The sequence below is a fragment of the Bactrocera dorsalis genome, chromosome 5 (assembly GCF_023373825.1).
Source record: "Bactrocera dorsalis isolate Fly_Bdor chromosome 5, ASM2337382v1, whole genome shotgun sequence".
Classification (NCBI taxonomy): Eukaryota; Metazoa; Arthropoda; class Insecta; order Diptera; family Tephritidae; genus Bactrocera; species Bactrocera dorsalis.
In genome coordinates, this window is record NC_064307.1 from 58,029,366 (window position 1) to 58,044,500 (window position 15,135).

At 37.0% G+C, this 15,135-nt stretch overlaps 1 protein-coding gene across 2 annotated transcripts; it reads left to right on the plus strand.

Annotated features, from left to right (window-relative positions):
* Window positions 1-8,625: 8,625 nt before the first annotated feature.
* Window positions 8,626-9,840, plus strand: LOC105224721 (uncharacterized). Of its 2 annotated transcripts, XM_011202884.4 has the most exons (3): window positions 8,626-8,942; window positions 9,039-9,323; window positions 9,392-9,840. In XM_011202884.4, exons 1-3 carry the CDS (start codon window positions 8,897-8,899, stop codon window positions 9,415-9,417), a joined length of 357 nt encoding a protein of 118 aa, XP_011201186.2. In that variant the 5' UTR covers window positions 8,626-8,896; the 3' UTR covers window positions 9,418-9,840. The 2 variants fall into 2 exon arrangements, with proteins under 2 accessions (XP_011201186.2, XP_011201185.1); XM_011202883.4 differs by having other exon boundaries at window positions 8,631-8,942; window positions 9,039-9,834.
* The last annotated feature ends 5,295 nt before the right edge of the window (window positions 9,841-15,135 follow it).

A 15,135-nucleotide genomic window follows, 5' to 3' on the forward strand; every position in this document is an offset into this window, starting at 1 on the left:
AGCTGTAGGTTCGGTGAAAATCAAGTTTGCTCACTCCAGACAACTTTGTGCGATCAGTGATTGATACTTTTAAATATTATTTTTCTTTATTGGCGAAGAGACCGTTTACTCGGTTATAGCCGAGTTTGCAACAGCGAGAGAGTCGTTCTTCCTTTCCTCAAAGCTGTAGAGTTTTAAGTCATTCGGACGATATGACCTAGCCAGCGTAGCCGCTGTGTCTCAGTTCGCTGAACTGACGATGTTGACATCGTATAACTCATACAGCTCATCGTTCTATCGAATGCGATATTCACCGTTGCCAATGCCCAAAGGATCATAAATCTTCGGCAGAACACTTCTCTCAAAAACTCGAACGTCGACTCATCAGATGTTGTCATAGTCCATGCTCTGCCCCACAGAGCACGCCCACTAAAAATAATTTTCATTGATTGTGTTTGGAAAATTTCATAAAAAAGGGTGTCTATTTATTAAAATATTTTGCTAATACTTAGCTCTTGTTGCTAATCTAACCTTTCTTCTATAATATAATTCTACAAACCAAAAATTAATAATTTCAAATAAAAAAGTATATGTATATACATACATATGTATATTTAAATACATAAGATATTTTCATGTTTTCCTTATTAGTTTATTAAAAAAAAATATAAAGAAATCTCCTCTCCTTCTTGTATCCCTTCAATGCTATTAAAAGTCTGAGAATTGAATATAATCCAGCTTTTATGTGGCTTAGCGGCAAAAATAATTACATTTACGAAGTCGCAAAGGTGCCAACTCGGACCCTTTTGCAACAATGGCCAAAACGAGCACCCGCAAAACACAAAACAACACTGAAGGTGAGCAATAAAAATCATTTAAGTTCTTATCCTGCTAAAGGCGCACATTGGTCAGCAGATATGTATATGTATAAATACAGTTATATGTGAATGAATGTGCATAAATGTAAATGTATGTGAGTTTGCCAAAATAACACAATTGTATGTACCGAGGTATATATATATATATTGTATATATGTAATAATATACCGTATGTGTGTGTGTAAGCACATGTGAGGATAAACAAACAACACCTTGCAGTGATTTGTAATTGTCATATTTAACAGAAATCCCTACAAATGATTTTCGCACAAGAGTCATGCATACGGATACACATGAGAGAATATACATACATATGTGTATACACATATACATAAGTGCAAATGCAAGTAGTGATATGTAAAAATAAAAGGATGCTGGATATGGGAAAGGAAAAGGAAAATAATAACAGTAGCTAAGAATGAATGGGAGCAGTAAGATTCTTAAGAATATAATCAATTTTCGGGGATTAAAAGACGGACTTTTCCCTACCGTCTACGTTACACATACATACAGACATAAACCCACACATTTACGTAGTAAAAATAGTATACATAGGTGTGGATCTGATAGGTTTATGTGTGGCAAACGAGAGCGTATGAGGGAAGACTGTCAACACTGTATTGGCAGCTTAAGAAAGTATCAATCTGTACACTTGGCCACATATCATACCTGCTAGTCCAGCCATAAACAATGTCAATAGCAAATGCAAGTTGCATATGGAAAATATACATACTATATACATAAATATGTTTACTCAAAGTTTTATATAAATTTTCATACTTATACGGTAGCGATAGGCTACTTCTCTTAGTATGTTTTGGATTCGGTTTTCAGTTTCTATATACTTTAACAATTTTTTTATATGAAAATATCTAAAACTAAAAATTTGCGAAGTAAACTAACTACGGTATGTATCTACTTGTTTGGAAACAGAAAATAAATTGAAGGGCGAAGCTAACCTCAAACTAGACAGTTACAGACAGACCTACTGACTGATGCCAAGAGCATACTAAAATTATGTAGGGAATACTTCTCCAGCCTGTTGAATGGCAGTGAAAGCATAACACCAGGAAATGGTGAACCCAATTCCCCAATCGATGTCGATGGAGCGGATATACAATTGCCCGACCATGAAGAAGTTCGAACAGCAGTTTCCCGTCGGAAGGACAACAAAGCGGCGGGGACCGATGGAATGCCGGCTGAGCTATTCAAGAACTGATAAGGAACATCTTTTTAGAACAGGGTTGAGCGATAGCATGCAAGAAAAGGAGCTGAATATATGCCGCCATGTCTGAATTTGGTATCCCTGCAAAACTAATACGGCTGTGTAAACTGACGTTGAGCAATGCTAAAAGCTCTGTCAAGGTCGGGAAGGACTCTCTCTCGGAGCCGTTCGATACCAAACGCGGTTTCAGACAAGGCGACTCCCTATCGTGTGCATCATCTGCATCTGGAATATAATCCTGAAGAAAATTATTCGAGCTGCAGATCTTGATAGATAAGGTACAATCTTCTATAAGAGTGTAGAGCTGCTGGCGTATGCCGATGACATGGATATCATTGGCCGTGACAACAGCGACGTTAGTTCTGCTTTTTCCAGGCTGGATAAAGAAGCGAAATAACAGTGATAGTGAACGAATGCAAGACGAAATATCTCCTGTTATCAAACAAACAGTCGTCGCACTTGGGACTTGGCTCCCACGTCACTGCTGACAGTCACAATTTCGAAGCCGTTACGAGTTTTCGAGAGAAAGGTTCTGCGGAAGATTTATGGTCCTTTGCGCATGGGCAACGGCTAATACCGCAGTCGATGGAACGATCAGCTGTACTAGATATAGAACTATATTGATATGATTGTTAATGCGGAAAGAACAAGTATAGAAGGACCTGGCTACACTTGGAATCTGCAATTGGCGCCAAACAGCGACAAGGAAGAACGACTGGCGTGCTTTTGTAAGCTCGGCTACGTGGTTATAGCGGTGTCTACTCCAATGAAGAAGAAGAAGAGTCACGCAATTCGAAGCCCAAGTGATCCAACACTGTCATTGTTTGCGTTTCCCTCGATAATACCCAATGTTTAATGTTTAATTGATGAAAATTTATGAATAAGCATACATATACATATTTAGGTATATACGTATCCAAAAACGAATATACATAGTTTTAACAAACAACTCGCTGAGCTTGTCCCTCGGCATAGAATCATTTATAACAAATGCTTAGCTAAATTACGTTCATCTTCAAATGGGATTTGATAACTCAATCATTTGAAGAGCCGTGTAATTACTCACACACTTAAGTCATTTGGCTTGTACAACAACAACATATGTATTTGCTTTGTATTACACGCATTTACACACTGCCTCTTTCAGATTCTATACACGCGCAGGGCTGAGAAACTAAATAGTGACAACAACATATAGTAAGTTGCAGGCGAAAGTAGAACGCAAATGACAAACAATTGTCAACAGTTTGTATCAACATTAATCAAAATCATCACTTCACTTTAGTGTGATTTATTTATTTATTCTGCTTAATTTTTCGGGTGTGCTCGCATTTCTACAAAATCGGCATTGAATTTTACAGCAAATAACATTTAAGGGGTGCGATCAGTTTAGGATTTTCATAAAATCGAAATATTTAGGATATCTGCGATTTTGGAAAAAATTGATGTAAAGTTAAAAATTCGAAAGTCGAAGTCAGATTATGGTTATGGTTATATAACTGTACATATGTCCAACATTTTCAGGTTCTGCGCTCAGATAAAAACCAGTTTTAACCAATATTAAATATTTTTTTCACTCTTGTTCCATTTTATTTCGTGTTTCATTCATGCCACTGTAAATTTCTGAAAATGTTGTTACGTTATTTTGCATTTCAGGTGACGATATGTAGTATACGAGGGCTGCTATATATAAGTATTTCTGGCTTAATAATGAAAATAGGAATATTTATCAACGAAAATGGTTTTATTGTTTTTCAAAATATTCTCCATCAAGATTTATACACTTTTGCATGCGCTCAAACCAATTTTCGAAGCACTTTTTCCACTCCGATTGAGACACCTCCAAAACATGGTTTTTGAATGCTTCAACAGCATCTTCTGGCGACGAAAATCGTTGACCACGCATTATTTTCTTGATGTGTGGGAATAAAAAGAAGTCATTGGGTGCCAAGTCAGGGCTGTACGGCGGATGACCCATCAATTCGACGTTTTGGCCGGTCAAAAAGGTGCTGGTTTGAGCCGATGTGTGAGAGCTCGCATTGTCATGGTGCACAATGATTCGTCTTCTCTTGTTCGTTTTTCGAATTTCTCCGAAGACTTCAGGCAAACAAATGGTGGTGTACCACTCAGAATTGTCGATTGCTGTTTTGTTTCGGGCTCATACGCAAATATTCATGATTCGTCACCCGTGACGATCTTATAAACGTCTTTTGAAGCACCGCGATCGTATTTTTTCAGCATTTCTTTACACTAATCCACACGAGCCTTTTTTTTGAGCGATTGTCAAACTGTGCGGGATCCAACGAGAACAAACCTTTTTACGGCCAGGTGTTCATGCAATATCGAATGTATGCTGGTGGGAGAAATACATAGGCATGCCTCTATCTGAAGGTGTGTTACATGACGGTCTTGCATTATCAGTTCACGTACGGCATTGATGTTTTCTGGCACAACGGCCGTTTTTGGACGACCTTCACGGAATTCGTCTTTGAGCGAGCGTTGTACAGTTTTTCACAGTGCTATAGGATAGTGCTTCATAGTCATACAAAGATTTTAGTTCATCGATGCACTCTTGTCGTGATAATCCACGTCGAAAGTTGTGAAAAATGATCGCACGAAAATGTCCACGTGTTAATTCCATTTTTTGGCCGAGATGAATTTTTTAATTCCCTGTAAATAAAACAATTGACGATTAAATGACAAAACGTTCTGAATGATGTTATGCTAAAAAATGTCAAACTTTCCAATGGAAATGTCAGATTGCACCTGGCAACACTTAGTATTGCCTAGGCCAGAAATATATATAGCAGCTTACGTATGACAGTTGGTATAGTATCGACGCGATTTTACCTATTCTTACCAATACCACTATTAACATGGCACATATTGAAAAAATGTTCCCTGGGCTTCATAAAGTACCCCACACACAGTCCCCAATCATATAGAGTAAAGCTAGTCGGATCCTTGAAAATTCTGATTTAGTTATAAGGAGGCTAGGTCAAGTTTTCGCCTGAATTTATCTATTTTAGGTACAGAGATACACTGTTAAGAGTGAAACATGCTTTCTCACTTTATGGGGACTCAGAGAAGTATTGACCCAATTCAACCCATTTTTGATACTCAGAGATACTATTATCAGGAAAGTGTTCTCTCTGAATTTCAATTGTATATCTAACACATTGGCGAAATTTTCGGTCAAAAGTAAATTATAGATACAGGGGTCCACGTATTCGGTACTTAGGGCCTTGAACAGTTTTGGTTAGATTTGGACAATTTTTGATCGAAAAGTGACATATTCTAAAGGCATTATTCGTGCAAACTTATATCCTGTTATACAATTGCTTCTTGAGTTGTGTACTGGAAAGTGAAAAAATCAAATGGAATTTAAAATTATGCTACATACGTATATGGAGGGGTTGTAGTTTGATTACTCCCATTTGCGCAGTCACAAAGGAATGTGAGAAAAATGCCACTACCTAAATTTAGTTTATATCGGTCGGGCCGGTTCCGAGATATGTGTTTTCAGCAAAAAGTGGGCGGTGCCATGCCCATCGTCAATTTTTTACCACGGTCTCATAAAGCCTAATCCTGTGTAAAATTTTATGTCGCTGTTATTGATTTATGGCATTTTTAGTAGATTTTAACAGTGCAGTTATATGGGAAGTGGGTTACCTTCCGATTTCATCCATTTTTACAAGGTCGATAGGGGTGCTAAAGGAGTGAGTAAGTTTGGTGTTTTTAGTGTAAGTGAATTAGGAGATACAAGTATTATGTACATTAAACCAAATATAGGGCGAGATCACGCCACTTTTTAAAATTTTTGGCCCACAAGTGTCAAGATATGAAATATTTAATTTCAAAACTCTCACATTTAAGCTCATGTTTAGGGTTCTATACAGGCCTAACCCCTTAAGAGAGGAAACGAAAGGTATTAAACATGCGAAAATAAAATAATTTTAATCAAAAGTTGTGCTTGAGATTTATGAAAATACGAAAACTATACATATTTACGTACATACAATAACAACTACAGATATACTACAATAAATTGTGTGAAATTATAGTTTAAATTCACTTTTAAAATCGCAATTTCGCTGCCAGTCATTTTATTGTTTTTGTTGATTTTGCTTGGTTTCTATTCTATTGTCATTTCCACTGATGAATTGAGCGGCTGTAGGCGCTGTATTAGTTGGTGGAAAGGGTGAGGGCCAGCGAATAATGTATCACATAAATTTCGTGCACATCAATCACTGTCATTCGAGATTATTCCCACTGATGAGGATGCAGATGTGGCCGATGAGCGCAAAGCGATAACCAACACTCATACATACATACTTTACAAGTGTATAGGCAGGATGAAGGCAAATTTAGAAAATTCCACCAATTCTCAAATATATAGTTGAGAAGTAAAAGTGTGACGAGGCATTAATATTTAAATGATCACAACAGCCAAGCGCTAATTTACTTAGGGTCGAGATGCTTTACTTTAATCAATAAAGGGGAGAAATTGAAGTCAGTCTTGGCTTAAAATGGGACATTGACAACGGCGTTGGGTAATTACAATTAAGGAAATTAAATTACAAAACACAGGGGCGTAGTTTCTTGCTTTCACGGAGTTTTCAAATTTATAAGAATTATTTTTTGTTACAATGTTAATAATAAAAGTCCACTTCGGCAGCTGCGAATCTTTCCTACTTCCTATTTTACTAGTTTTTAATATTCTGTAGTATTGCTGTTATTGTTTTGGTAACGGTATTTCCCAAATATTCAGGTTGACAGTACTTGTTAGTTTATAGGTCCGGATCCGTTCCAGTTACGTAGACCCGATTGTTGTGGGAATGGATGAAAATCTGATATATCATAGTCATAGTTTTTGATAAATCTATAACTATCTTCACGATCGCCACTATGAGGTAAGATATTAGCTCTATCATAGAGGAGCGCTGTCCTCACCACTATAAAAAAAAATATTTCCAGATAGTGGTTGTCTCTCGGTAAGCATTGGCAATGTGTCTCTCTTTCATCAATAATTTCTTAAAAAACATTCACTCTGTGGATTTTACTTAGAGACTTGTATAATCCTCAATAGAAACTTGCCGAAATATCTAACAAACATAACAACAACCAAGATGGTGAAGCTTATCTAAATGACAATAGTCTAAAGACTAATACCCGGTTTCCCAATATGAATAAGTCTTTTCAACCTAACCCATTATAGCAGTACCAAATAACATATTACTTGTGTCAGAATATATTTCGACCACCCTCATTTTTGTAAAGATAGATGTTCATAGTACCACCCACAATTTTTCTGGAAGGTCATTTATCACATTATCAGTTAAAGAAAGAAAGAAAACCGCATAAACGCAATGAGAACTAGGTCAAGTTGTATGATTCTACCTTACGTTGTTAAACAATATGCAGAATTACATTGTTGTTAAAAATAAAAGGGTGTTTCAGTATGGCTTTTGGGTAATATTACAATTTAAAAAAATTTCAAATCGAAAATTCGAAAACGAAGATGCGACTTTTTTCGGGAATTAAATAAGTTCTGTTGAAAATTCAGAATTCGATCGAAAAAGACTAAGAAATGTGTGACTCATATCCTTTAAGTTAAAGTCAAGAAGCTAACCAGGTAACCTTCACATTTAATGGAGAATGTTTATTATCATTCGAAGGAACATTGTTTAGCATTTATTTTTTGAAAATTATTTCTGTTAGCCGTAGCTACTTCTCAGATGGTCCATCCGTTGAGTGTAATTTTCGTTGACTTGTTCAAGCATTTTGACTGGTAACTGGCGAATGACAGGCGTGATGTTTTGCTCCAAGGCCTGAATTTAAGTGAGATTGTCCGCATAGACCCTACCTTTACATATTCTCATAGGTAAAAGTTTAACGGTGTTATACCACACGCTCACCGAAGTTTTCTTTCGATAAATCCATTGATTGATGCGTTGTTTGGGAAGTGGCGCCGTCTTGTTGAAAAGAAATGTCTCCAAGATCACGAGCTTCAATTTCAGGCATGAAATAGTCGGCTATCATTACGCGATGACGGTTTCCAATGACGTTTACGCTATCACCGGCATCATTTTTAATGAAATATGGTTCGATGATTATACCGGGCCACAAACCACACCAAACCGATTTTTTTCTAGATAAAATGGCAGCTATTGAATCTCTTCAGGTTGCTCTTCGTCCTAAAAGCAGCAATTTTGCTTGTTTATATACGAAAACGTTGGATCTTCTCGGAACTTTTCAATAGCTCATAGAGCGAAGCGAAGTTTGGCGTCTTCAGTTCTTGCACAACCTGTATTTTTTCAATTTCGTTTTCAATTTAAGATATCGACGTAAAATGCGTCAAGTAGTCCCATACGTCAGTCCGAGTTGCTGCGAACGGCGCCGAATCAACTCTCCACGGTCCACTCTCAGCTACGGCTAGTATATTTTCTTCTTCTGGACGTGGTCTAACCTTTCGAATATTATCCAATAATGAGTGCTTCGTCGCAAGATGAACACAAAAAACATAATTTTACAACAAAATATTGATTATATTTTTTATAGAATCGTTCTGAAACACCCTATGTAATAGCTCAACGAAAAGTGGTAAATACTCTTGAAAGTAAAAATGTGCCAAATTGGCAGAAAAGCGCTTGGAAATTTATAAAAACCCAATTGCAGTGTAGCAATGGCCATTGCTGTGGCGGAAACAGTAGCAACAAGTACAGTAAAAAACATTACCAAATCGAAAAGTGAAAGAGAAGTGATATTTTAACAAAAAACAACAAAAAAAGTATTTCAAAAACAAAAATCAATATGAGCCAAAGAACTTTCGCACGTTTATTAGTGTTATTTTTGCTAAGTGAGTACAAAAACGCTTGAGTATTTCAGCGTTATGAATAATTACATAAGTAATGCTTTTAATACTATGTATGTGACACTTCTACTTTTTGATCAGTGCACTTGCAACTATTACACGCGGCACCGTCACACTCCAGCAACGACATCGATTACAATGACAGCAGCAGCGCAAGCGGCAATGGCGGTGCCGGAAATGCGTTGGGCAATCTCTTCCGAGGCAACAACAATTCGCAAATGGATTACAACATGATGTTTACACATGTGAAGGATTTCTTCATGTATTTGCCGGTGATGATGACGACGCTTAGGGAATCCATGTCCGGTTTCCCGAAGTTCGCGGAAGGCATACGCATACTGACGTCGAAAAATGGTCGCTTAGAAGGTGCAGACTGTAATTGTGAGAAGAACAGCAATGAAATTGATAGCCGACAATTTGGTTGATTGTTCCAGGTCCGTATAGTGATGAAAGCACATGATGAGGAGTTTAATTGGACGAAAGCTCTTATGGCGAATAAAAGCACGCTGACGCTGTTGTATTGAATATTTCACTTTTTTATGGATTTTTATCATACTTAGTTTCGTTATTTGCTCTTGTGGCGTCTTTCTTAAGTAAGCACTTGTAATTAATATAGTTAAACGTGTAAATAGTAAAATCTGTGAACTTTTTCATGACCCAAGAATACTGTGTTTTTATAACCTTTCATCGTATTTATCAAAAGTATTCAATCAGTTCGCGTTTCGTGGTCACAAAAGCTTACAAAAATGAGTCGCAGATAAAGTAGCGATGACGCCACGCTGATAAGTGGTACACGACTCCTCGTTAAACGTGCCCATGTTGACTCCTTTTTTTGTGCAATGGTTCGTAGGTTTCACGGTTGTCACTGAAATTATAGTCCACACCCACGTTCAGTCATAATGTGTAAGCCTTTTCCAATAGCATCTTGTCATATGGCGGCGAAATGTATTGACCACAACGCCTTTAGACGTGTTGAAATGCTTGTGTATGCTACAGTGTTTTGCTTCATAAATCCAATTGCGATGGATCTAAATATTTAGGTAAGCTATAAGAAGGTTAGCTGAGCTGTGAAAAGGTCCAAAGAGCAGTTACGAACTCTTATGTATGCGGTTAAAGTGGAAATTTAATATTAAAGAAAGGCGTTTTCACTTAGAACGCTGGTCTTTTGTGATGTCAAGAACTCATAGTCAGGTATAGACGAAGCGCTTTGACTCCGTCGTAATGATGAAGTTCTTTTGACATACTGAAACTAATCTACATAAATGATGAAAATGAGATTCAATGATTCTCCCAGAAGTCTGTGTTCTTGTAATTTAGTGTAAAATTCTGAGGAAAAAAGCCAGACATATCTTTGCTGAATAAATATACTTAATTCAATTGACCTACTCTACCAATGCATATTCATATATATTATTATATTTATTCATAATATATATTCTTCGCATCTCTAGTCATGAGATTTTCCTTTTCATTTCACTGTTCCCGAAATCCGCTTGAGTCATTGCCAATATCTTGATACTGATCTATGCCGGCGTTCAAGCGTTAACCACGCGAGCACCTTCGGCTAGTTACGTATAACCGCTTGTCGCGCTTCACATAGCCTGGAGGCGAAAACTGCCAATAATTTTAATTGATTTTGCTGCCTTTTCACTGTTGTCGCTGCACCTTCGCAAACACTACAGTCACCAACATCCGAAGAGGACGACCGACGGCTGTGGCAACACGATAAGTAGGCAGCTACATAGCATGGCGGAGGACATAGTAAGTACGTCGGCTACGTGGCCATAAGTAGCGTCACGAACAAGCGCGCTTATTGAAACTGTGGGCTGTTGACTGAATCAGTGGATGGTTGGTGGCAACATAAGTGCGTCTAGGCGCATTGACACAGACGATTGTTGTTGTTATTGCGTTGCTGGTTGTGCTCGAATAACTACTTCAGTAGTTGACTGCCAGCAATGCTAGTTGGTGTTTAGTAGTGTTATTGTTGCTATACCTTCGGTTGTGTGCTGTATGTTGCCCATTATTCAACATGAAGATGCAGTGAGTTCATCATGTACTTGCGCGACTGATTGCCACGATTCGTTGCTCGTGTACACGGAGGACGGAACAAATGCTTGTGCGATTGTTGTTGTTGCTGCAATGCAATGCTCTTGACTGTTGGGTGCTGTTAACTATGCTCTTGGTTGCGGTGTCATTGCAGTTGCACTACTGCTACATCGCTGTTGTTTTTGTTGTTGTTCTGTTCTTGCATTTTATGCGCTTGCTTGTCGTCGCAGCTGCTGCTTATGTTATTGGTTTTGTTGTTGTTGTTGTTTACTGCTGATTGCAGGCTTATAGGTTTCTGCTGATGCCAGCAAAGCGATTGCAGACCCGCAGCTGTGTCGTGCTTGCGCAGCTTGGCATTGTGGCCAACAAATGATGTGACCAACATGAAAATGTCGCGTTCTTTGGCGCTTCTGTTATTATTGCGGTTGTATGGTTATTGTTGTTGTTGTCTTTTAGTGTTTGCTGAGTCTGTTTGTTACTGTGCGCTATTTTCGGTTGTGTGCGCGATGTTTGACCGTGTTGCTTCTTCATCTCAAATGGCAACACGCTCTGCGTGCTGTTGCTGCTTTAGTTTGCGAAGCTACTTCATAACGTTCACATACATGTACTATTCGTTACTATTCCTGATAGATGCACGTCGTTGTTGTGTTGCAACCGGCACCTATCAGCTCAATACTCTGACTTCATAAGTGCTGCCGTCGTGTATCGACACTTCACTCTGCAGCAATACGAGCACCTACACTCCACTTCAAAAATCAGAATCCATGTCTGCTTGAATTTCTTCTGTCTGTCCAGAAGATTTGTTCTTTAGTAAAATGCTGTACTTGGTTATATTAAATTTTGGTCCACATAGTGGTGGGTCACGATAGTTTACATTCTTGGTAGTGGGCATATTTTAAAGTAGTTTAAGGGATTAAATCCACTTGTGAAGCAGAAAAAACCCATTTTTTGTGATTTTTTTTGAAGTTATTAAATTATTTAATAAGTTATTTTAATAAGTACCAAAATGCATGTATTTTAATAATTAAATAATTTCGGATTCCCTTGTTCCGGTTGCAGATCTCTAGGAGTAATTTTCAAAAATGGTGTCTTTCGATGAACAATAGTATTCTGCTTAAAATTATTTAAAATGCTAAAACAAAATACATTTAATATTATTATTAATGAATAATACAAGTAATTATAACGGGTGATCCAAGTAGAGATACTTCCTTCAACCTTTTTTGACAGATCACACATGAATCGTGTCAATCTGTCATGTAATTTTTGTTCAGTAAATTCACGTTATGTAAGAAATGTGTTTCGCGCGCTTCGCTAAACTTATGGTTTCCTATCATAAGACCTAGCATTTATTATTGGATAATATTCGACCAAATAGACCACGTCCAGCACATAGTGATGAAAATATAACAGCCCTAGCTGAGAGTGAACACTAAGATCGTAAAGAGTTGATTCGGCGCCGCATTCAGCAATTCGGACTGACGTATGGAACGACTTGGCGCATTTTATGTCGAGATCTTAAATTGAAAGCGTACAAAATACAGCTTGGGATAGAACTGCAGCTGCTCGACCTTCCCAAGCAACATCGCTTTGCTTTATGGGCTTTTGAAAAGTTCCAAGAAGATCCGACTTTGGCTCAATGGGTATGTAAACAAGCAAAATTAAACAAGAGCAATCTGAAAAAATTCAAGAACTGTCACTTTATTCCGAAAAGAAGAACGGTTTGCTGTGGGTTTTGGGCCAGTAGAATCATCGTCCATATTTTTTTCAAAAATGATGCCGGTCTATCGAAAGATGGACTCAACGGATACCATCTGATGCATAGCTGCGGTCAACATTTGAAAGGAAGAATATTTTCAAATGATAATAATTTGTAGTTTCTTTGTTTTTTCTTTAAGAAGTAGGGAACCTCGAAATAGATCACCCTTTAGAAGCTATTGTCGAAAAATTGATTTTTTACCAAATGCCGGCTTGCTAATAAAGAAAGGACTTCTTTATGAAAATATTTCAATTTCAGAGTGGCTTAAGGGTTACATGGGTTTCAACAAGTCATATAAAAAATAAAATTTAATATTTTATTAGAATTTTTTATTTTTACAAACATACACTATTAACAAAGAAATTCTGAAATTTTTGGAAAAAAATATTTTAAACTCGGCCGTTGCGATGCCATTTTCGAGGAGCCCTCGGAAAAAATTGCTCGCGTTGGCAGGATAACAACTTAGAGCTGAAGTGAAAAAAGCCGACTTTATAAAGCGGCTCGAAAATATACCTATGCTTATTGTACCTTTTTGAGATAGTTTAAGCTGTGTCTTGAATATAAGGAAAATGAAATTTGATCAAAAAAGAGTTTTCGAGTCAGACCAACATATATGTATAAGCACTGTTTCAATTATCCTAAAGCTAAACATTGTCCAAAAACCCGTTTGGATCAATTTACTGTACATAAGTATGTTTGGTGGGATTGGAATGCAGGGACTTATCTACTATGAGTAGTTACCCTTCGACAAAAGTTTTTTTCGGGCCTGTACTATTGACAGTACCGTCTGGGACAACAAGTGGACTATCTAAAAGGTGCAAACCCACTGGAAGAGGGTTGATGTGCCATCAGGCTACACACATCTATAGTGACGCATTGGATCGATTGTAGTGAACAAACTTGGGGCCTTGCTACTGCCTACTGTCAATAATCTAAAGATTTTAGGTGTAACACTACACAGCCTTCTTTATGTTGAGTTAACTGCCAAAGTACAGAGCCCCAACAAAATCTTCAAGTGGTCAGCCGCAGTTTATGGGGAAAAGACAAAGAAACGTTGTTGGCAACATAAGAAGCAATCAGCAGGCCGATTCTAAACTACACCGCACATACAGGTCTCCTGGGAGCAGTGAAAAGCATACGAAGAAGTTTCAGACAAGTCAGAACGCTGCACACCGTTCTATAATGGAATGCCTCTTGTTGTCTTCGGTCGAATATTTACTTAGTGAGGCTCGCATGACCTCGATGACAACTTTGCTGCACCTTACCACCCAAGCGGGGATTAGATGACCGTAACAAAATCAACAGTAAGATAGTGACTCGTTGGAAAGGTTACATCCAACTAATAGTGTGTACCTGGTACCAAGTAATTTTTACCGGTTTCTGTCTATGGCGAATTATTTTATTGATGAAAAATTCGTCTCAAGACAGGTCGATTTTCACAATCGACAATCCAATGCCAATGGGCAAATAGAAACAAGTTATCGGAAAAAATTGTGTCTATTTGACCTTAGCCGGATAATTGTAACTATAAAATAATGAAACTATACATAAATAAGTTTTTAAGTTTTTATTTTGCATTAAAGTTGTAATTACTCCTTATTTGCATGTCATTTGAGTTGTTTTGGGCTTGTTGTTGTTTCACATGTTCAACTATTTTGAATTTTTGTATTTATCATTATCACTACACATTAAAAATAATATTGTATAATATTATTTGCTCACATATTTGGAATTTAATATGAATCTATGCTTGTATGTATGTATGTACTTTTATGTGTTCGTTTTTGTGCGCTCCGCGGCTGAAGCGACCGAGTGTAGCAACTTGAAAGCGACACACAACTGTGCGCAAGTGCTAAAACAACAAATGTTTTGAGGTTATGTTGAAATGCAGTTTTGTTTTAAAACTTTGCTTATTAAAAAAAAAAACTATAATACTCTCCTTAGCAACTTTGTTGCGAGAATATAAAAAATTGGAGTTTTGCCTAGTTTTCGGCGTTTCCAAGTTGCTTCACATAATCAAATCAACCGCGCTGCAGCTTTTATTTATTTATTTAAAAGGATTTTTGTTATTGTAATTTCGGTTGACATTTACAACGGTTGTGTTTTGTTTATGCTAGCATATATTTTATGCTTTTATTTAATGGTTTTTTTGTTTTATATTTAATTTTTATTTTGTTTTCATTTTGTTTTATATTTTCTTATTATTTCTTTTATTTTTTTTTTTATTTTAAATTTTTATTTTTAGTTTTCATTTTAATTTTTGCTTTATATTTTTTTATTTTTGTTTACTCGTACTATTTATTTTTGATTTCAAGTTTGTTTGTTGTTGTTTTATTTCAATGTTTGCGTTTACGTTAATGTTTATTATTATTA

Excerpts from the sequence above, each read along its gene's own strand:
- LOC105224721 (XM_011202883.4), top strand. The coding sequence starts at position 8,897 with ATGAGCCAAAGAACTTTCGCACGTTTATTAGTGTTATTTTTGCTAA. Across the intron at positions 8,943-9,038 it reads ATTAGTGTTATTTTTGCTAA|TGCACTTGCAACTATTACAC; the intron begins GTGAGTACAAAA and ends CTTTTTGATCAG.